We start from the raw sequence: 22565 nt of genomic DNA, 5'->3' as shown, positions 1-22565 counted from the left end.
TATCACAGCCAGAGCATCACTGCTGTCTTTCTTCTTCACATGTGTGTTTAATTCTGTGATGTTTGAATACCTGTAGAGTCCCGTATCCACCACGATCCGATCCGACTCTTCTTGCTCTAGATCGGCGGTTCTCAATCTTCCCAACGCTGCGACCCTTTAATGCAGTTCCTCATCCTGTGCTGACCCCAACCATAACGTTATTCTCATTGCTACTTCATAGTTGTAATTTTGCTACTGTTACGAACCGTAATGTAAATATCAGTATTTTCCTATGGTCTTAGGTGACCTACAGGTTGAGAACCACTATCCTGGAATGCTTTTGAAGTTGGAAGTCAGGCACAGTGGCCCATCTGTAATCCCAGTTCTTAGGAGGGTTGTTTTCTATCAGCCTAGGTGCAGAGGGAGACCCTGTCTAGAACAAGGCAAAATAATAATTAACTAATAAATAAAAACCCTTCATGTTGACATCCCTCCCTCCCTGATTCCTCCTGCCCACTGTCTGACCCTGGCAGCCACTGATCTGCCTCCAGTTCTGGAGTCTTCCTGAGCACTGGGCATGTCAGGTTTAAAAGTTGTATTAGTCAGGTTGTTTCTGTGGTCACTACATGAAACCCAACTAGCTAGGAAGAACAAATTTATTTAGGTCAGTTCAAGAGATCCAGGGTGTGACTGCTTCGGTTCAGTTGGCCTTCAGCGCTGGCACTACAGCCAAGAGGCTGGGAGCGTTGACCATAGCTGGAGGCAGGAAGGCTAGGTGTGGGCACAACCCTTGGAACAGGTTTTCTTTTGTTCTGTTTTGCCTGCAAGCATGTGAAGGCAAGGCATCAGATCCTGGGGTGAAGTTGCAGCTGCTCAGAGCTGTGGAGTGCCAGTGCCGGGAATCAAACCCTGATCCTCTGGAGAGCAGTACTTTTGCATAGGTTCTGGGGATTCAAACTGAGGTCCTCACACTTGAGACAAATGCTTTACCAACTGAGCCATCCCCAAAGCCTGGTGATTGGCTTTTTGGTCAGCACAATTCCCTAAGAAGTTATCCTAGTGTGGCAATATGCTCCTTTTTGTTGATAAGCAACCCATGGAAAGACCCAGTGGTGGAGTCTAGATCCGGACTATTACAAGTAAAGTGGCTGTGAGCATCCATGGGTGGGGTTTTGTGTGGATATGAATTTTCATTTCTTGGAAGTGAGTGCCCAAAAGTATAGTTGTTTGTTTGGCAACTGCATGTGTAGTTTTTTCAAGAAACAGGTGGGTTGGGTGTACCTGTGATCCTGAGGCTTGGGAGGTGTGATCAGGGGTCCAGGCTCATGCTCAGCTCGAGAGTAGGTATGAGCCCAGACTGGGTTACATCTGCAGCAACAAAACAAACCAGAGACAGCCACACTTCCTGGGTGTCTGTGCCTCATTCACGTGTGTGTGTGTGTGTGTGTGTGTGTGTGTGTGTGTGTGTGTGTAAGTGTGTAAGTGTGTAAGTGTGTGTAAAAGGGGTTTCGCCCACATACTTGACTGTACCTTTCCTCTTGCATTACTCCTTCTCCGTCCACCCAGTGTCCTCTAGCCTCACTGAAATGGCACCGTGTGGTTACTGACGTCAGCTATGGGTCAGTATTCGTGACATCTGAGGCAGGACTCCTCCCCCAGGCTAGCCCACCTCGGGAAAAGGATCCCTTGGCATTTCCTAGCAGCTAAAGCTGCAGTCACTGGTGGTGTTTGTGTGCGATTTGTGGTCCTCCCTTTATTGGGAGGTTCAGTGTGTGGAGTGAGGAAGAATGTCAAAACCCAGTCCTCATTTGCAGAGACCGGAACTTCCTGCCTGGCTTTTGGTGGGAACACAGTGTGATATCTTGATAGCGACTTGTAAGTGTGGGAAGATATATACCAACCAGTGTGTCCCCTTAGTGAGATTTGATTCTTAAAAATAGATGCTGAAGCAGACAGAACATTCCAGTTTATACTCTTTCGTTTGTGTTTTTATGATTTGTGTGCTCGAGCATGTGTGTGCCAGGGTGAGTGTGGGAGATTAGAGGACAGTGCTTGGAGTCTGTGGTCTGTGAAGATGGAACCCAGGTCTCCAGGCTTGCGCAAGCACCTTGACCTGCTGAACCGTCTGGCCTCCTCCATTTAGTTACTCCTCTACCCAGAAGCTGCTGGGAGCTCTGTCTCCTCTCACACAGGAGCAGAGGACTCCTGGAAAAACTGGCTCATCTCTGGGTGGATGTTAAAGTTGTCTAGCACTCTTCTGCAGGTAGTGAAGAATCCTGCTCTATGGCTCCAGTTTGAGGTCTTGTGCACTCGTGACTCCTCGCAGTCCATTATAAAACCAAACCTTTGCTATCAGCCCTGCTGCTTTATCAAAAGAATGAGCCGAGGCAGGTCTTAGGGAACAAGACCAGCCACTGCTCTTTCTTAAAGCAGACAGAAAATAGAAGCTTTGCCCAGCAGCACTGTCAGGTCTTTGCTGACAAGGCTACTGTGATTGCAGACTTCTCGCTTAGTTTCTTAGTTGAGACAGGGTCTTGTTATGTATGTAGCCCAGGCTGGCCTGTAATTCATGAGCCTCCAGCTTTGGATTCCTGAATGTTATAGGTTTACTGGTGTCTGCTACCGTACATTATTTCAAACTCAGTCTCTCAATCTCCCCTCCCATACAGGGTCTTGTTATGTAGACCAGGCTGGCCTCAAATTCACAATATTATGTATGGGGTGACCTTGAACTTCTGATTCTCCTGTCTGCCTCCCAAGTGCTGTGATTAACGGCATCCTCCACTACTCTGGTTTTGATGCAGATCTGGGGATGGAACTCAGGGCTTCCTGCATGCTAGGCAAGTATTCTAACCACTGAGCCACTTTCCCAGTTGATTTCAAATGTAAGGAAAGTTGTAAAAACTTGGGTCCTCTGCCTGTTGTTTCTGCCCAATGTGTTCTCATCCATTCTCCCCATAGGCCATGTCTTATTCATTGTTGGAAAGTTCACAATGCATGTGGCTTTCTTCTCTTAAATGTCACTGCAACAACAGTGTCCACTATTAAGTAAAATACATAAAAGATCTTTGTAAAATGTCAGAGTTGAGAAGTGAGCCTCTCCAGATGCCACATAGGATCAGAAGTCTGTGAGTGGGGACAGCACCCATCACAAAACCTGCACTTCCGCAAGTCCATGAAGTGAGCCCATCTGTAGCTCAGTAGTGTCTGGAACCTCTGTGGCTGTGGGAGCCTTCCCTGGACACGGAGTACCTTATAGACATAGTCTATGTCCTCAGTTCTGAGAAATGATGCTTTTCCCAGCGATGGGCCATGCACCTGTCCGAATATTGATTTTGTGAGATGTTAGAGTAATGGGCTCACTTCTGCCTCCGCCTGCTGTAGTAGAGCTCTTGGCTGGCACCACTGGGTTCACCCCGTGCACAAACAGGCCTGTGTGGAAATGTGTCTCACCATTATTTAATTTGTCTTTGTTCTGCCCATTTGAGGAGCATCATTGTTGCTATGCCACAGAAGCAAACAGCATTCTGACTTAGCCCAAGTCACTCCTTTCCTAAGGTAGCCTTCTTAGACAGCCAACCTCAAGGAAGAAAGACAGATTTGTGCCTGAGGCCACCTGGAAACTGGGCAGCGCCTCTTGAGCTCACTGAAGTTTGTGTTCAGAGTTTTCTCTGTATCCACTGGGGTGCACTCTGGCATTGGTGTGCCACCTTGGGTCTCCTTCACCAGCCCGTTTACCACTGCTTCTCAGGATAGCTGCACTGTCCTTGATTGAGTGGAAAGGAGCCATACCAAGTGTGTGAGGCTCATGGATGCCCGTATGCTGGTTCTGTCAGTACTGAGCTTCGTAAGTGCAATGGGTTGGGAGAGGGCTCAGTATGTTCAGACCCCCAGAACCCATGTAAAGGCAGGTGTGGCAGTGTCTATAACCCTAGGCTGGAAGACAGGGGATAGACAGGTAGATCCTGGGAGCTAGCTAGCCAGGCAGTCTTGCCACTCTGAGCACCAGGTTCAGTGGGAGACCAACAGACCTCTATCAACAGACAGCCTTTTGTTTGGCCTGCTCATACTCACACACATATACACGTATACACGAAGTCAGCTCTTCTTGGTCAGTCAGAGACGGGGAGGAGGAGGAGGAGGAGGTTCCCCTGTCATTTGCAGAGGGCCTAAACCTTTTCCTGGTTACTGGTCCCTGTAGAAGTCAGATAAAAGATACAGATAGAAAATTGCCCCCAGAAAACCCAGTAGCTTTCAGATGTCTTCAGTGCTTTAAGAGACATCTCACATCCACACTGATGCCCATTGCCTGGGGTTGAAGGACTAGAGTCCCTGAAGGGTCTGCCTATGCTTAGCTTCTGTCCTGTCCCCATGGCCCATTTCCCCAGGTGACAATGACGTGTACTGAGATGTCCCCTGCCACTTGTGTCAGCAGCCTCTTGCTTCAGTCAGGTCTTACTATTTCAGCCAAAGTTCATGGGCTGCCTGAGGCTGCACTCAGCTACCTGAGATGGGTGTTAGTGTGATTTCAAACAACCACAAGAACAGCCTCTCTGGGATATAGTTTCTATGCCCTTATGGCTTATAAATCTGTTTAAAGTATCCAATTGAGTGACTTACAGTACATTTGCTAAGTTGAGCAGCCTACTACCATGGACTTTTCAAATGTTTTTATCGTCTCTCAAAGCCCAAGTCCATTAGCAGTCACCCCCACTCCCTCTCCGCCCTGCTCAGCTCGGCCACTCATCTCCTTTCTGCATCTATAGATTTGCTGTCTGGGCTTTGCAGATAAATGCAACTGAGTGTGGCTGGCTCTGTTCCTGTGGAGTGTTTTACAGCTCTTCCCTGCTCTCCCATGTATCAGGCCTTCCCTTGTGTCATTGCTGAGTACTGTTATACTCTCCAGCTGTCCTGTTGGGGTCATCCGCTCACTCGTGCACACGTGGGCTCTTTGCATTTCTTGGCTGTTGAGAATGGCTCTGTTCTACACATTGGTGTGCAAGCAGCGGTGTGGATGCCTGTTCCCATTCACAGAATGGACCCAGGAGTCAAGTGACTGAGGAACTTGGCCTCGGCCACTGGTGAATGAAGCTGTTAAGTAACTTCCTGTCCTTGGAAAGGTGGAGTCAACATAAACACTGGCCAGTCTGCCCTTAGCCAGGGTAGCGCCACATATGGTAATGAACTAGGTAGGATATAAACAGTAATTTGGGAAGTTGATCCTGTGTCCCACCCTATGGTAGGGGGGCTAAACTAGTTTAGCATCTTAGGGAAGGTATTGGACTGAATAAGGTATGGCTAATCCCTATGCAGGGAAAGCATCCACAATCTAATAGACTTGGATCCAAGTGAGATCTGTCTCAGGGATGTGCAGTGATTACCATTGTTGAAGATAGTGTTAGAGGTTTTTTTTTTTTGTTTTTGTTTTTGTTTTTGTTTTTGAGATGGGGTCTCTGTGTAGCCATGGCTGTCCTGGAGCTGTCCTGGACCAGTCTCTGTCTCCCAAGTGCTGGAATTAAAGATGTGTGCCACCATGCCTGGCTGAGAGGTTTTTCTTCCTCTTCCTAGATATCCGTTTTTCCCACTTTGTCCGGCCTGTAATTTAGAGATCGGCCTACCTCTGCCTGTGCTAGGATAGGGTGTGCATTACCCAGCCCCCTGCTGCCTCTCCCTAAGTTTCTAGTCCTGGTTTGGGGAGGGACGAGTTTGGCTGCTTTGTTTTGTTTTTGTTGTTCAGGTGTCTGTGTAGCCTCGGCTGAGTTGGAACTCTGTAGACCAAGCTGTCATCAAACTCATACCTTCCTCTGCCTCCTGAATGCTGGAATTAAAGGCATACACCACACTGCCTGGCTACTTTGTTTTTTTTTGGGGGGGAGGGGGTTTGAGACAATGTTCCCTGTCCTGGATCTCGCTCTGTAGACCACACTGGCCTCGAACTCACAGAGATCAGCCCGCCTCTGCCTCCCGAGTGCTGGGATTAAAGGCGTGCGCCACCACTCCCAGCGACTTTTATTTTTTTAAATACAGTTTTTTGTTGGTTTGTTTTCTGTTTTGTTCAGAAAGCTATGTTTTACTTAATTTGTGTAAGTGAGATTCCTATTCATCTTCCCCTTCACTGTTTGATTTACGGCAGACATTTTTCTGTAGGCTAATCCATATTCTAAAAAGATTTTAGCCTCCCCTCCTGAAAGTACAGCCAGCATATTCTTTCATCACTTGATACAAATTCTTACCCTAATAGTGAATTGTTAAACAGTTTTTACTGTGTAGTTATGAATGGCTTCAAACTTGTGGCGGTCCTCCTGCCACAAGTGCCTCCTGCCCCCAAAGAGCCACCTGTAGGTGTGAGCTGTCACACCTAGCCTAAACACTGGCCGTTTGTTTGCCTCTGTAGCCCTGCTGTAATTTTCCTCCGCTTGGCGAGTTTGAGCTCCTGGCCAGTGCCCCAGGTCTGTCTTGAGCCTGCCGCTGGCTGTTTTAACGTGCTGCATTTGCACTTAGGAAACCTTCCACCTCTGTCCTGCCCTCAAAGCCAGTAGTGACCCTTGCTCCAGAGGAGTCTGGGTTTGGTGTTCACAGCAGGGAGCTCCCAGCCCCCTCCCCCAGATGACCTGACCTCCTACTGGCCTCTGGACCAGCTGGGATCCTCCCTCCCGCTCGGTAAGAAGGGGGTGGAGTTCCCACAGTTTAAACTTAGTCTTGCTGGATTTTATTGCTCCTGACATTATTAAGTGTTTCAGTCTTGATACTTTGGTGACTTTGTATCTGCTGAAGTGCCAGGTTGGGTTAGCACATAAGGGCTTCTGTGACTGAAACAGGTCTGCTCTTGAAAACATTGCTCTCCAGCAGCTTCTACAATCTCTGTTCACCACAGGAGCATCCTGCAGGTCCTTTCCCACTCCCTTACCTCCCCTCCCCACTCTGTCCCTCACTAGGAACATGCGCAGAAGACAAGGGTTATCTCCCCCCCCACACACAGCTTTCTACCTGTCAAGCAGTGGCTGTAAAGTCCCCCAGGGCATGAGGGCAGCTTCTCAAATTCAGAATCTGTGATGGCTGACACACAGCTGCACGCAGAAAGGTGTTAGCTTATCTCACCCATGCTTTCATTTAAAGGGCCAGTGGATTTACATAAAATTCAGTTTTGCACAATGGAAATGACTAGGTCACTGGTAAAGTATTTGCCTTCCAAGCCTGAGGATATGAGTTCTGATCCTGAAGACATAGGTAAAAAGGACCTGTAATCCCCAAGCTGGGGAGATGGGAACTCAAAAAAGATTTGGGATGACCGGAGCTTGAAGTTGTTCTCTGACCAGTCCCTGCACCCACGTGAATGCACACATACATACACATACATACACACATACATACATACATACACACACACATGAATGCACACATACATACATGTGAATACATACATACATACATACATACATACATACATACATACATACATACATACATACATAGTCAGTTTTAGTGCTCTATCTTTAGAGTTACCTGTAGTTGGAATTTTCTTTGGTCCACCAACCAGCTCCCAAATAAAGTTGTCATGAATGCTCGGTTTTAGCTTACGCTTATCCCATTAGCTCTTTTAACTTAATCTAGCCTGTTTTATTCACCTACATTTTTCCTTGGGGCTTTTGACCTTTCTTTCATTCCATATGTCTGTCCTGCTTTCCTGCTTCCTCCGTGTCTGGCTGGCCCCTGGCATCTCTTTCTTTTTCCCTCTCCCCCAGCCTAAATTCCTTCTCCTCCTTTACTCTCTCTGCCTGGAAGTTCTGCCCATCATCCTCCTCACTATTGGCTGTTAAGCTTTTTATTAGACCGGTCAGGTGCCTCAGACAGGCAAGGTAGAACTGCAACACATCTTTACATTGTTAAACAAATATTCCAAAACATAAACAAATGCAGCATATCTTTACATAGTTAAACAAATACTCCACAACAGTTACCAACGCTATAAACTAATCCTTCCTACATCTTTGAGGCTTTTGAAGCCAGTCCTCATTCATGAACAGCAAGAGCCAAGAGGAGACAAATTCTGTATAGGCAGCTAGTCCTAGCTGGCTTGAAGCAGTATGCCCTCAAATTGACAGAGAATCTCTGGCTTCTAGTGCCACTACAGCTGGCTTTTCTTTTAAAATTAGTGTGTGTTGGGGTGGGGGGCAGTCATGTGCAGACCTGCTTGACAATTTAGTCCTCCGGACTAGCTAGCCATTGAGCTGCATGGGCCCTCATGTCTCTGCCTTCCCAGTGCTCCACCACATATGCTTGCTTTGTATATGGGTGGTGGGGACCAGGTTCTCATGCTTTTTTTTAAGATTTATTTTTACTATTTTAGATTAAGGCTGTGTTGTGAGTACAGGAATGTAGATGCCCTCAAAGTCAGAGATGGAGTTTCAAGCAGTTGTGAGCCACCCAATGTGGGTGTTGGGAACTGAACTCAGGTTCTCCATAAAAGATCTTCACTGATGAGCCATCTCTCTAGCCCCAGCCTTTTTTTTTTTTTTTTAAAGAGGGTCTCACTATGTGACTGGCTAATCTAGCACTCTGTGTAAATCAGGCAGTCTCAAAATCACAAGAGATCCATGCGCCTCTGCCTCCTGTGAACTGATAGACTTTTCCACATTGTGAGTGCTGTGATTACAGGTACATACACCTTGCCCAGATTGTGTTGCTGGAAATCATCCCAGGGTTTTGTGTGTGCTAGGTACCATCAAAGCGCCACACTGTGGTGCTCTTCCTACCTAGCAAGTTTATCATGATGGTGTCATTGGGATTTGGGGGTTTTTTTGTTTTTTTGAGACAGGGTTTCTCCGTGTAGTTTTGGTGCCTGTCCTGGATCTCGCTCTGTAGGCCAGGCTGGCCTTGAACTCATAGAGATCCGCCTGGGATTAAAGGCATGCACCACCACTGCCCGGCAGTCCTTGGGATTTCTTGAGGGAGGTTCTTTGTGTTACAGATAGTTGATAGTTGACATTCTGGATTTCAGGTCTGTCTGCCCAGCTTGGTTGGCTGTGCCTTGAGTGCTTGTCATGTGCAAATTCTCTGCCTCCTCCAAGAGCCAGCAGTGTTCCCTGTGCCCTTTGTTGCCAGGCACATCTGGGCAGCCTTGGCACCTATGCCAGCATGCAGCTGGACAAAGCTTCTGCAGCATAGGAGCCACCTTCTGGCTCCCACCCCTCTGGCCTGTTCCCCAGTGGTGGCAACCACTTGTGTCTTGATCCTTGAAGTGAAAGCATCCTTGCTGCTCTGGAAAAGAAGCAAATGTAGCTTGTGTCATCGGGCTAAAAGTGCCCATGAATAAACTGTAAAGAACTTAGGATCCTGCCTTAATTTTACTGCCTGTTCCATTGTGGGGAAGAGTACATTCTCACACTTTTAGCACAAATGGGTGTGTCCCATTCTAGCTTCCTTCTAGTGTGTTAATGCACAAATGTGAAGTCAGGCAGACATGATGAAACCATGTACTTACTTAGAAACACAAATGCTCCTTGACTTACACAGTGGCAAACAGCTGCATTTACCAGCCCACCTCACTTAATGTAGCACAGTTCCTTCCCCTTGGATCACAGGGCTGACCGAGCTGTGGTTCACCGACCAGTGCCACGGCAGCTGTGGTTTGGCGCTTAGCCTGCGCCCCTTGCAGAATCATGTTCCTTGACCCTGTTTGAATAGGTATGGACCAGTGAGATGGCTCAATGCTAATGGCATTTGCTGCCAAGCCTGACAACCTGAGTTGGAACCCCAGAATGCACATGGTAGGAGGGAAGAAGAGACTTCCCCAAATTTTCCTGTGGCACACATGCACACCCATGATATATAAATAAGCCAACAAATAAATGTAGTGAGTGTGTTTTGAAGTCTTGCCAGCAGCAGAGCGTATTTAAAGACACGCTTTTATGATTCTGCTTTGGCATCTGAGTTTGCACATAGGGTGTGATCTGTATTTATAGTGACAGCAGCCATAGCTACAGATGAGGAGACTTTCCACACCCACCCCCCCACCCACCCCCGCTGGCCTATGATTCTTGGGGACATGTCAGCCCATGTGTCCCTTACAGTGTTCTGTGGCATGTGCCTGTTAGAAGTGCATGCACTTGTGTCTATGGGCGGATTGGATGTGTTGACTGGGAGATGTATGTATCCACGCATGTGTTTTTCTTCTCTGGTTCCAGCTGACACTGAAGATGTGTGCATCGTAGAGAGGTTGTTCTCAAGCAGCTTGGTGGCCATCGTCAGCCTCAAAGCTCCCAGGAAACTGAAAGTTTGCCACTTTAAGAAGGGAACCGAGATATGCAACTACAGTTACTCCAACACGATACTGGCTGTGAAGCTGAACAGGCAGGTGAGCAGCACCTTGTGCTGTAGGCAGCTCAGTTGGTAGAGTACCCACCACAGCCCAAGTCCTGGGTACCATCCCAAGCACACATAAAACCAGCTCTCGTGGTGCACACCTGTAATCTGAGCACTCTGAGAGGTAGTGGCAGGAAGATCAGAAGTATGAGAGCCTGTCTCAAAATACGAGGAGGGGTTGGGAAGATGTTGATGATAAGAAGTCTTGAGGACCCGAGTCTGAATCCCCAGCGGCTGCATAAAAAGCCAGGCTGGCCATATGTACCTCTAACCCTAGCGTTATGGGGGGCAGAGGCAAGAGGATTGTTGTAGCTTGCTGGCCACCTGCCTTAGCTCCAGGTTTAGTGAGAGATCCTGTCTCAAGGGAATAAGGCAGAGGATAATAGAGCTTCTAGCCACCATTTCTCACAGATACACAGATGCACACACATAAACACCACCAAACAAGGAAACCAAGTGTGTATGCCTGTCATCCAGTGTTCCTGCCATGTCTCACACTGTTGGGCTTTTGACCCTGGACCACTACCTCCCCAGCCCTGCACCATCATCTCCAGATCCCTGCATATGTCTTTTCTTTGAGTTTTTGAGACAGGGTCTCTGTAGTCCTGGCTATCTTAGAGCTTGCTATGTAGCCCAGGCTGGCCTCCAGTTCACAGTGATCCATCTGCCTCTGCCTCCATAGTGCTAAAATTAATGGTGTGCACCACCCTACTGGCTCTTGAACACATTTGCTCAGCCAGACCAGCAGCCCATTCTCAGCAGCTTTGATCAGGTAGTTCTATGCATGACACTGGCTTCCTCCTACCTGCTCTGTTGTCCCCAGGACATTAGTCTCACTGTCGGTTACTGTCTGCCCAAATGCAGGTCCAGGGATAGCATAGGCTTTTTTATGCAGTGCCTTCTTTTGCTTTTATAAATGATTCTTCCTCTTCTTCCTTCTTCTTTCTTCTTCCTCCTTCTTGTTTTTCAAGACAGGGTTTCTCTGTGTAGTTTTGGTGCCCGTCCTGGATCTCACTCTGTAGACCAGGCTGGCCTCGAACTCACAGAGATCCACCTGGCATCTGCCTCCCGAGTGCTGGGATTAAAGGCGTGTGCCACCACCGCCTAAACGATACTCTTAATAAATCTCTCTCCTCTTTTCCTTCTTTCAGTTTTACATATAAGACAAATTGCTAAACGGTCTTATTAATAAAAAAAAAACCTGGAGTCAGATATTGGGATAAAAACTGAGAGATCAGGGAAGCAGGTTCTTACCAATAGAAATCCTCAGCCAAGGAGAGAGCTACTTCCTGTATACCCACGCCTATATACCTTTCTGTCCCTGCCCTCTTACTTCCTCTCTCTGCCCAGCTACATTCCTGTCTATGCAGACCTCCAGACTTCATGGTTAGCTCTGGGATTAAAGGTGTGTGCCACCATGCCTTGCTCTGTTCCCAGTGTGGCCTTGAACTCACAGAGATATAGTAGATCTCCTGAATGCTAGTATTAAAGGCATGTGCTACCATTGCCTGACTTCTATGTTTAATATAGTGGCTGGCTTTTTCCTCTAACCTTCAGATAAGCTTTATTGAGGTACACAAGTAAAATATCACCACAGTTAGTGTGACATATATTTTCCCCCAAACCAAAAGGACAAGCTCACGGGGCACAATAGTGTGGAGCCTTTGAGTGTGCTTCCTGAGAGCACTGGCCTCTGTTTGCACACAGGTAGCCACTGCAGCATGTACATTCTGCAGGGAAAGGCGGTCTCCCTTACTGTAACTGGCTCCAGGGCGATCTCATGCCCTCTTCCCACCTCCCCAGGAACTAGCACACACAGTACACATGTGTACATGCTAGCAACACACATAAAAGAAAAAGTAAGACTCTATAGCAGAATAACCTGTGCCCACAGTCACGTTTTCCACGTCTCCTAACTCCCTGTGCTTGTAGTTGTAGTTTAGACAGGCCTCATTCCCAGAGGTTTGGGGCTTTGTAGGGGTGTTTGTAGTGCTCAGGGTGAACCACACGGGTGTGAGGCAAGTGCCTTGACCGCTAAGCTACATCTCCAGCCCATTGTTACTTTTTATTTTGTGATGGGGCCTCAAACTTGCCATCAGTCTCTTGCCTCGTTCTCTGCAGTAGGTAGATGATAAGAAGATGGGCCCTGAAGCTGCACCCAGAGGTGCACCTGGCTGGGCTCACCATGTTGCTGTTAGATTTGCATGCATGTGTAGCATAACACATGTAGAGGTCAAAGCTCAGCCTCAGGTGTCAGCACGAGCTTTCTGCCTTATTGGAGACAGGGTGTTGTGCTTGCTACTATGTACACCAGGCTAGCTTGCTAATGATCTTCCAGGAAATTCCCATCTCCACCTTCTATCTTGCTGTAATGGCACTGGCGCATCTGGGGGTGTGAACCCCTGTCCTCACACTCACACAGCAAGTGCTATTATCCACCGAGCCATCTCCCCGGCTCTCACCATAGTTTTCTAAGCAGTTTGCCTTTCTAGGTCTTCCTGCCATCACCCAAGCACGTGGTACTGAGTTAAGTCACCCTGTTAGAATCCGTAGCACACTTGGTGTGTGTAGTTACGGGCGGAATGGAAATGACTCTAGCACCTGATTGGCAGTGGAAGGCACCTGCACACACTTGAGCTCTGTGCACCACCTATGTGGTGTCCTAGGAGTGGAGAGCATCTTGATGCAGGAGTCAGCTCAGTTGGAATGTGGCACGTGCTGCCCCGGCGCTTCTTCACACTTGGTAGTCCTTGTTCTCTCTCTTTGTAGAGGCTCATCGTGTGTTTGGAAGAGTCGCTCTATATACACAACATCCGGGACATGAAGGTACTTCACACCATCCGAGAGACGCCCCCAAACCCTGCAGGTAAGCCGTTGCTGAGAAGCTCCTGAGCTGGTGAGATGGCGTGACAGGTAAAGGCACAGTCGCCAGGCCTGACTACCTCAGTTTGATTCCTGGAACCCACATTGTAGGAGAAAACCAACTCCTGCAACTTGTCCTCTGACCTTCCACCTGCACCGTGGCCATGCACGTGACCAGCCACATAGATAGACATGCACACAAGCAATCCAAAAATAAGGACTTTTATTTTATATGCACCGATGTTTTGCCTGCCTGTATATCTGGGTGAGGGTGTTGAGTTCCCTGGGACTGGAGTCATAGATAGCTGTGAGCTGTTATGTGGGTTCTGGGCATTGAACCCAGATTCTCTGGAAGAGCAGTCAGTGCTCTTAACTGTTGAACCATCTCTCCAGTCTCCTACGATTTATTTTTTTTAAAAAAGGGAGATTCTGGTTTCTTTGGGGGCTTTTCAAAGATAACTGGGCCAGTGAGATGGCTCAGCAAGTAAATGGGCACTTAGTGCCAAACCTGAGGCCCCGAGGGCCACTCCTAGAACACATGGTGGAAGGAGAGAACCAGCTCCTTCAGTTGTCCTCTGACTAACGCGCACCTTGGTACATGTTGCATACATGCTTAATAAACAGAGGTAATAAAGATAGCCAGCCGTAGGTGGGAGTTTCCTCTCTGCTCCACACATGAGGCAGGTATAAAATGTGGCAGGTGTAAACTGAGCAACCTTCCCTCCTGGTCCAGTCCTACTGAGCCACCTTCCTAGTGGGGCTGTCTTGTGAGCGTGTAAGCTCATAGGTTGGATCAGCTTTAGCCCAGCTTGCTAGTCATTCCAAACCAAAGGCCTTTCATCTCTGAGTGGTACTGGCAGACAGGGTGGCCTGGGGTGCAGAACTTGAGAGTGTAGAGAAGCTCTAACTGCTCTTTGTATTGGTTTTGTTCCAGAAATGTGAACTCCGTTCTAACACTAAAAGGCATCCTAGATTCAATATGCATTCAGTTGTCATATGTTTCCACAGGCTTGTGTGCACTGTCAATAAACAATGACAACTGCTACTTGGCGTATCCAGGGAGTGCGACCATTGGAGAGGTGCAGGTCTTCGACACCATTAACTTGGTGAGGTCCTTGCGAGGCTCCGGCACGTGTTTTGCTGGGAAGGCATGCAGTGCATCCTTGACCCGGCAGCATGGCTTCCCCTGGTGCTCTCCTAGGGCAGCAGAGCAGAGCCGAGCTCCAGGGTGTGCTTGCTGGTAGAACCCAGCACACGGGCTAAACTGCCCTGCTTGTTGCGGTCTGAGTAGTGTTTCCACGGCCCACCCAACTCGTGGTGCACTACTCCTGTTGACCTTAGTAATGGTGTCCTCACAGCAGCTCTTGTTGTGTAACAATCATGTTCTCTTGATTTCCCCTTTTCAGAGAGCTGCAAACATGATCCCGGCTCATGACAGTCCCTTAGCAGCCCTGGCTTTTGATGCAAGTGGGACCAAGCTTGCCACTGCTTCTGAGAAGGTATGTCTGCCGTAGCTGGGGAGCCTGGGCCAGTGGCCTCCACAACCCGAGTCCCCAATGCACAGAAAAGCAAAACGAGCCTACTGTGAGGAGATACCACAGTATAGGTTGTCTGCACTGTTAGCTTTCCACCCTGCAGAAACCTGCCTGAGGGAAGCTACCTGTGTGGAGGACAAAGGAGTTAGTTAGTGGTCAGCAGGCTCTGTCACTTGGAGCCTGTCCCATAGCCAAAGCTGCTCGTGTGATAGCTAGGAAGAAGAGAGGGACTGGGCTCCCCATAATCCAGAGACTAGATGAACTTCTTCTAGGCCTCACCTCCTGAAGGTTCCACAACCTTCCATTGGTGCCACAGGCTGGAGACCTTGAAACTGTAGCAGTGTGCCATTGTTTGATGTACTGCAGGGGCCAGGAAGATGGTTCAGCAACTGTACATGTTCATATACACACAGGTGCATGTACACACGTGGAGAAGGCCAGAGGCTGACATATGACCTGAGTTCAGTCCCTGAAACATGGTAGTAGAGAACTGACTCCTGCAGGCTGTCGTCTGGCTAATGTGCACTATGGTGCATGCACCCACAAACATACACATATATACCCAAAAAAATACAATTACAAAAAAAGAAAAAGTAAATGCTTGTTTGTGGCACAAAATAGGAAGACATTGGGCCTGGTACTGATTTAAGAAGCAGATGGGTCTCTCCGAATTCAGAGCCAGTCTGGTCTATAGAGTGAGTCCCAGGCCAGCCAGGCACATAGTGGGACCTTGTCTAAAAAACAATGGCCAGGTATGGTGGCACACATCTTTAATTCCAACACTTGGAGGCAGAGGCGATCGGATCTCTGAGGCCATCTAGTCTGCAAATCAAGTTCCAGGACAGCCAATGCTGTTTAACACAGAGAAACCCTGTCTCGAAAAACCACACACACAGAACAACAGCAACAACAAAACCACTTTAATAGCTATAATATTTTAAAACATCGCTATTTTTGAAACATTGGTATTGTCTCTTGCATATTGTTATTGCAGGTAATGGTGCATTTAAGTCATGTGTAAATCCCAAGTATGTGTGTCTAATTATTAATGTAAGTGATTCCAGTAAGGTCTCTGAGTTAAGGTGTGGCACTGTAGTATGCTCCACATTTGGCTCAAGGCTGCTTGTGTCCAGATCAGTAGGCTGACTTCGAGCAATGTGGTGGTGGTGAGCAAGAATAGGATACGACATTCTGGTCTGTGGCAGCACGGTATGTTCTACCCTAGAGCTGGAGCTCAGGGAGGAGGCCAGAGCTGCCCCTAGGAACAGATGGGATGGCTTATAGAATGATGGGAAAAAAGCAGAATGGTCAGCTGAATGCCTCTCTTCTTCCCCCTCTTCTCTCTGTTGACCCAGGGGACTGTGATCCGGGTGTTTTCCATTCCAGAGGGACAAAAGCTGTTCGAGTTCCGGAGAGGAGTGAAGAGGTGAGTACACGGGTTCCGGGCTGGTTACAGAAGTGCCCTATGGATTTCAGTTCCGTTGCCTCTGGGCAAGCAAGGGAGGCTTGGAGGACGCCTGGGAAGGCCGGTAGCTCAGTCACAGCACACCTCCTGAGCTGGTCTCAGAAGGATGGGACAGGCATTGCAGTGAAAGCTGCTTGGCTTCCCATGACTGTGACCCTGCCTGAACCAGACAGAGGCTGGGAAAGCCTAGCACCAGGAGATTCAGGGTGCAGGACAGCAGCCTTACCTGCTGGGCTCCTCCCTCTGCTCCTGCTGCTGAGGTCCTGCCCAGCTCCTCTCCCCTGGCAGATACCTTGGGCTATTCTTAGGGGTGAGAGCTCCCTCTGTGGCCTTCCTGCCCATAGCATTCTGCATCTGTGCTTAGCCCTCCCTCTCTTACTGCTGTGTAAGGCAGGTGCTGGAACATGGGGCAGGACAAGGCTGGGGTGTCTACTCACTCTCTGGCCTTTGAGCCGTCACTTTGACTGTGACAAAGCAACAGCATGTCCCTTAGCCTCCAATCTTACCTCCCTCCCTTGTAATGAGAATACAGTAAGGTAACTGCCCCACCGGGGCTGCATTCTGAGAAGTGTTTTGAATTCTGAGAAGTGTTTCGGAATGCTTGCCTATGCTCTTTAGAGGACTTGACACTGTCTGTTGTCACCTTCCTTTTCTTGTCCCCAGAGATAGAACAGCCACACCTGTAATCTAGCACTAGGGAGACTGATGAGCACTGTGGAGCCGCTCACCGACCCGGGCTGTGTAGTAAATAAGGCTCTGTCTCAAAATGCTTTAGGAGGAAAGCCACAGTCCAGATGCTGCAATCCTTCAGGGATGATGCTCCTGTGCTCCTGCATGGTGTCCTGTGTCCAGTGTCTGCAGGAGCCTCTCTGTACCCTCACTGTACCCCTGCATCCTTCCTAATCATGCCATCTGTGTGTGCTGCTGAGCCAAGTCTGGGGGTGGGGCCTGAGTCTAAACATGGGGCCCGGCCCTCCTGGGGTAGACCTGCCATCCCTGCCCATTGGCAGGCACTCGGACAGCATTCCAGAATGCGCCACTTGGTGCATATACTCCATCAGTATGGGGACTTTGGAAACACACTGAGACCACCTGGTCAGTTGCTACAGTTGTATCTTAATCCACTGTCTTAGGTGTGTTCTGTTCCTGTCGAGACTCCATGACCACAGTGACTCTACTTTTTTTTTTTTTTTTTTGGTTTTTTTAGACAGGGTTTCTCTGTGTAGCTTTGGAGCCTCTCCTGGAGCTCACTCTATAGACCAGGCTGGCCTTGAACTCACAGAGATCCACCTGCCTCTGCCTCCTGAGTGCTCGGATTAAAGGCAAGCACCACCATGCCCAGCTCAAATGATTGCAATTTCAAAGCCAGGCTGGTCTGCATACTAAGTTCCAGGCCAGCCACGGTTACACAGTAACACTCTGTCTCCAAAGAAATGGATGGACGGACGGACGGACGGACAGATGGATGGATGGATGGATGAATTAACTCTTAACTGGTTTTATCACAAGCAGGTTCCTCTCTCCTGAGGAAGTGGCCAAGAAGAACAAAAGACTTCTGTAGGGTCAAGTGTGTCTCCTCTGTGGCCACAGTTAGAAGTCCCTGGGAGGCACTGCTGTGCCCCCACCCCCAAACTGTTGCTAGTGTGTTCTATGATGGCAGAGCTGGGCCCTCTTTCACACCCCCTGTTCCTCAGGTGTGTGAGCATCTGCTCCCTGGCCTTCAGCATGGATGGCATGTTCCTCTCCGCATCCAGCAACACCGAAACTGTGCACATCTTCAAACTTGAGGCCGTGAGGGAAAAGTGAGTTGCAAAGACAAGCTTGTCATTTTTTTTGTTTCATTTTTCAAGGCAGAGTTTCCCTGTGTAGCCCTGGCTGTCCTAGAACTCGCTCTGTAAACCAGGCTGGCCTTGAATTCAGAGATCCAGCTGCTTCTCCCTCATGAGTGTAGGATTAAAGATGTGTGCCACCACTGCCCAGCAGAAAAACAAGCTTTTCTAACATGTATTTTGGGACTGGGAGGCACTGAGGATCAAACCTTGGGTCTCAGCAATGTGACAGGGACATGCTGCCACTAAGTTAGCTGGTCTCTACTTTCAAGGGTTGATAAGACAGCCAGTGGGTAAAGATGTCAGCCGGACAACCTGAGTTCCATCCCTGGGAACCAAGGGAAGTTGGAAGAGAGAAGTACTCTCGTATACATTGTCCTCTAGCCTCCACAAGCATATGTGCACGTGCACACAATAAAATCTTAAGTTAATTTAAAAATACGAAATATTAATAATTTAAAAATAAAAAGCACACAAAATTGTAAGCTGTCCATTCAGTAGAAAAGCATGGCACAGAGCCACCCTGCTCTGTGGCACCACTTTTGGGTGCAGACATAGTCTGGCTGTAGAGTGGGCACGACACCACCAAGTCCAGCTTCAGCATGAGACCTCTGCTCAGAGAATGCTCTGATGTGCTAAGGTGCTAAGGTCTGAGGCCAGGAGTCAGGGTCCCAGTTTGTCTTCTGATCAGTGCCCGTGCGTCCCCACTCCGCACCCTCTATACTGGGGCCTCTAGGATCAGCCAGCTGCCAGAATAAATATCCCAGCTCTGACCTGCCTATAGGTCATCAGGGAGATGGGTGCTTCCATCTTAAACTACAACAGATGCAGAGACTTCTTGTCTCTTCCCTCCGCACAGCCAAGAGCATCCCGCTGGGGCCAGTATTGATGGGAGCTTATGTCCCATCCAAGAGTGTTGTTAAAAGCATGCTTAAGACATACATCAAAGGACTGCACAGCAGCCAGTGAGACACCCGAGTGTGACCCCAAGGACCCACATTGCAAAATCAGGGACCTGGACTCCCACAAGCAGTCCTGACCTCCTTCCAGTCACGCGTGCACATGCTAAAGAGACATACGATAGGACTTGAATAAGTCTGGGGGGTATGCTGCTACTCCAGACATTCTCCTGGCAGTATGCTGTTGTGGCCACAGCGACTGGGCAGGGAGAACACAGGATGCTCTGTGCTTTGCACAGCTGGTCTTTGTGAAGTGTGGAGGGTTGGTCAGTGGATCTGAACTGACTCTGTAGTTCTCAGTAAGGATCCAGCCTCACGTATGTGATGGTGTGTTCTTCCAGACCTCCAGAAGAGCCCACCACCTGGACTGGCTACTTTGGGAAGGTGCTCATGGCATCTACCAGCTACCTGCCCTCACAAGTGACAGAAATGTTCAACCAGGGCAGGGCCTTTGCCACTGTCCGCCTACCATTCTGTGGCCATAAAAACATCTGCTCATTAACCACGTGAGTACAGACTGAGCCCATGACCCCACCTTCTCCCCATGCACATCAGGGCCAGGGAGCAGAGTCACGGTGCTTGTTGCCAGGTTGCAGAGGTGTGTATGATCCTGTCCAGCCTGTCCAAGCCTGGGTTCCATCAACTACTGCCTAGAGCAGGAAGACCCCCAGGCCCGATACCTGGGTGTCTTCTGGCATTCTCACCACAGAATTTCCTTCTTTGCATTTTGCAGGGTGTTTATGTTGATGGGATACATTAAGTCAGACAATAGGAGGTGGACACTTTATTTAGTGGCAGCACCCAGGAGCACACGGGTCCTGCTTGTGCGGTTGGGACTGTCAGCCATGGCGCACTGGAAAGCTTTTGTCTGTAAGATGAGTGACAGCACAGCTCTGGCTCTGGACATTAACAGTTTTCCAGCTTGAATAGCTAAAAAGGCTGTAGTTCAGTGCTCTGCTGGAGTGTGCACAAACTTGTTTGAAAGCTTGTGGACACGCCCACCCTCAGGCCAGGAGGTGCTCAGTGGGCATCAGCTCTGTCCTCAGCACCCACATAAGAGCCAGGTGTGGCCACACCTGTTTCCAGCACTCAGGAGGCAGAGACAAATGGGTCACTGGGACTTGCTGGCCGCCAGCCTACATCCAGTTCACTGGACTAAAGCCCAGAGTGGTAGAGCATAACATCTCATACCCTTGCCCTTCCCCATGGGCATGTATAGGTGAGTACGTGTATATACACACACAGGAAAGAGAGAGAAAGTACCCTCCCTTAGTGACCAGAGACACTGACAGCTACCCTGCTCCACCACGTGCGCTTTGGGACTCAGTGTGTGCTCACACCCAGGCCACCCTTGGCCTTGCCAGCTTCACTCTGAGGAGCCCCAGGTACTGTCTTCATCTAATGCGCTGGCGGGTTTCTTCCTAGCCCGACTGAGATGTAGGATTAGTCAGATGCCTTTTGTGAAGAAACAAAGTCTTCCTTCTAAAATATGGCTGTTTTCTTTAGAATTCAGAAGATCCCACGGTTGCTGGTAGGAGCATCAGATGGCTATTTATACATGTACAACCTGGACCCCCAGGAAGGCGGCGAGTGTGCCCTGATGCGTCAGCACAGGTGAGGCTGCTCTGCATGGCAGTCTGCAGCTCTGGGCATTGTGATAGGTCTGTGCATTCTTCCTTCAAGGCCCATGTGCTGACCTGTGTTGTTGGCAAGCATTGTCTCCCCATTGAAATTCACTTTTCTGGTGCTAAGAGCCTCTATTTGCCCTTGCTGGCCACAGGATGCCATTCAGGGCCAAGAAGGAAAGGCATCTGAGGCTGTGATGGTCTGTGTGTGATGACTGGGTGAGGGTGAGACTCAAGAGCTTACAGTGAAGTGTCCTGTGGGGGGCCTGCCACCCCACCTCAGGATGCAAGTGGGGAATTTGCAGTTGGTGATTGAGATGTGACTTTACTAGGCTTCCTGTGTGAAAGTCGCTGTGGAAACCCCGGGGAACAGATTCTTGGTGTGGTGGCAGTACTCTGTCTCCTTGGCTGGCACCTCAGGCCCCAGGGTGAGCTGCTCTTCATAATATGGCCATCTGCCCCCTGGAGCAACTTGTTTGAGAGTCCTGCTCTGCAGCCATGGCTGGCCTCAACCTCCCAAGTGCTAGAGTTTTGAGAATGAGCTACCACACCTGGCTTGAAACAGTGAGTCTGACCTTGTTCATTTCCTGTTTCTAGACTCGATGGTAGTATGGAGACGACCAGTGAAATTGTAGATTCTGCCTCTCATGACTGCCCCTTAGTAACACAGACGTATGGCGCGGCAGCTGCCAAAGGAGCCTATGCGCCCTCATCCCCAACGAGACTTGGTAAAGGGCAGGACGCCAACCTAGAAGGTAATTGAGAATAGCTTCGTCATCTGTGTTGTCGCTGAGTGACCACTTCCCGCTGAGCTATGGGACAGAGCTTCCTCCCAAGGCTTGTGGAAGTGAATTTATAGACTTCATTCTGGGGGGAGAATGTTATAGCCAGTGACTGGCTGTGTGTGAGCCCACCCTGCCTACCACCTCTCTGTAAGTAGCGTGTCCTTCATGCCTCATGGGCAAAGGCCACTGATGCTGACATCTGGGGTCCCTCAGGTGTGGCCCTCTCCGTCCATGACTTTCCCTAAACTCAAGGGGTTTGCTTGCAAGAGAGGTTGTGCCCCCATGTTGTGAAGCACCCTTCAGCCGCACACATGACCTGTGTCTCCAGCTAAAGTCCTTCAAAGTCTCCTTGATCACTATGTTACCACTGTTTACAGGGCTTGTGCTGTGCTGGTGCATGCTGGGAAATGGGTGACATCATTTGGCTCTGCCTGAGGCTGTAGAAGCCTCACTCTAATGACCACGTGGGGAAGGTCTTAGTGTGTCATAACTTGTAACTGAGTGCCATCTCCTGGACGCAGCCGATCCTTGGGGCCACAGGATCAATCACTGGGCTCAGCTCTGTGAGGATAGCACTCTTATCTCTTTGCAGCCTATACAGATGACTTGGGTGCCGTGGGGGGCACATGCTTGGAGGATGAAGCCAGTGCCCTGCGCCTGGACGAAGACAGCGAACATCCTCCCATGATTCTCCGGACTGACTGATCCGGACCTGTGAACTCTGGCCAAGGAACAGAGAGCCCTGGCCTGGCAGAGGACTTGTGCATTGCTGCTATGAACTTTGACCTGGATTGAGGGAGAGGATGGCAGAGACTTTAAAGCAAAGAGGTTGTAGTTATAGCCTATCCATACTGTTGAGAAAATACACTGTTCTCACTTCGGCAACTTTGACCCTGCCTATGAAGTTTAGCTTTTTATTTTCTCTCACTCTTTATTTTATTTTTTATTTTATTTTATTTTATTTTATTTTATTTTATTTTTGCCAAAATTAACTGTTTGGTGAAGTCTGTGGTCTCCTTGCTTTGCATGCGTGATGTGCCAAGCCAGCATAGGAGAGTGAGTGGTCACTCCGTAGCAGACCACAGTTGTTAGGTCTCATGGCAGGGCAGGAATGAAGAGAGCTCTGTGTGCAGTGATTCTGCAGGGACAGGGCCCATCCGCCCA

At 49.0% G+C, this 22565-nt stretch overlaps 1 protein-coding gene across 1 annotated transcript in view; it reads left to right on the top strand.

The window, feature by feature from the left end:
- Positions 1-22292, top strand: part of Wipi2 (WD repeat domain, phosphoinositide interacting 2) — a 33283-nt gene extending 10991 nt beyond the window's left edge. Inside the window, exons 3-12 of the mRNA XM_036172015.1 lie at positions 10164-10333; positions 13111-13207; positions 14212-14309; positions 14610-14702; positions 16094-16164; positions 17898-18005; positions 19333-19497; positions 20498-20605; positions 21214-21371; positions 21994-22292. Of these exons, the coding sequence (XP_036027908.1) occupies positions 10164-10333; positions 13111-13207; positions 14212-14309; positions 14610-14702; positions 16094-16164; positions 17898-18005; positions 19333-19497; positions 20498-20605; positions 21214-21371; positions 21994-22106 (1181 nt within the window). The 3' untranslated portion in view covers positions 22107-22292. The remainder of the gene's footprint in view (positions 1-10163; positions 10334-13110; positions 13208-14211; positions 14310-14609; positions 14703-16093; positions 16165-17897; positions 18006-19332; positions 19498-20497; positions 20606-21213; positions 21372-21993) is intronic.
- The last annotated feature ends 273 nt before the right edge of the window (positions 22293-22565 follow it).

This window comes from Onychomys torridus, chromosome 22 (genome assembly GCF_903995425.1).
Source record: "Onychomys torridus chromosome 22, mOncTor1.1, whole genome shotgun sequence".
In the NCBI taxonomy this organism is placed as follows: domain Eukaryota; kingdom Metazoa; phylum Chordata; class Mammalia; order Rodentia; family Cricetidae; genus Onychomys; species Onychomys torridus.
This window is presented reverse-complemented; position numbering and strand designations above follow the sequence as displayed.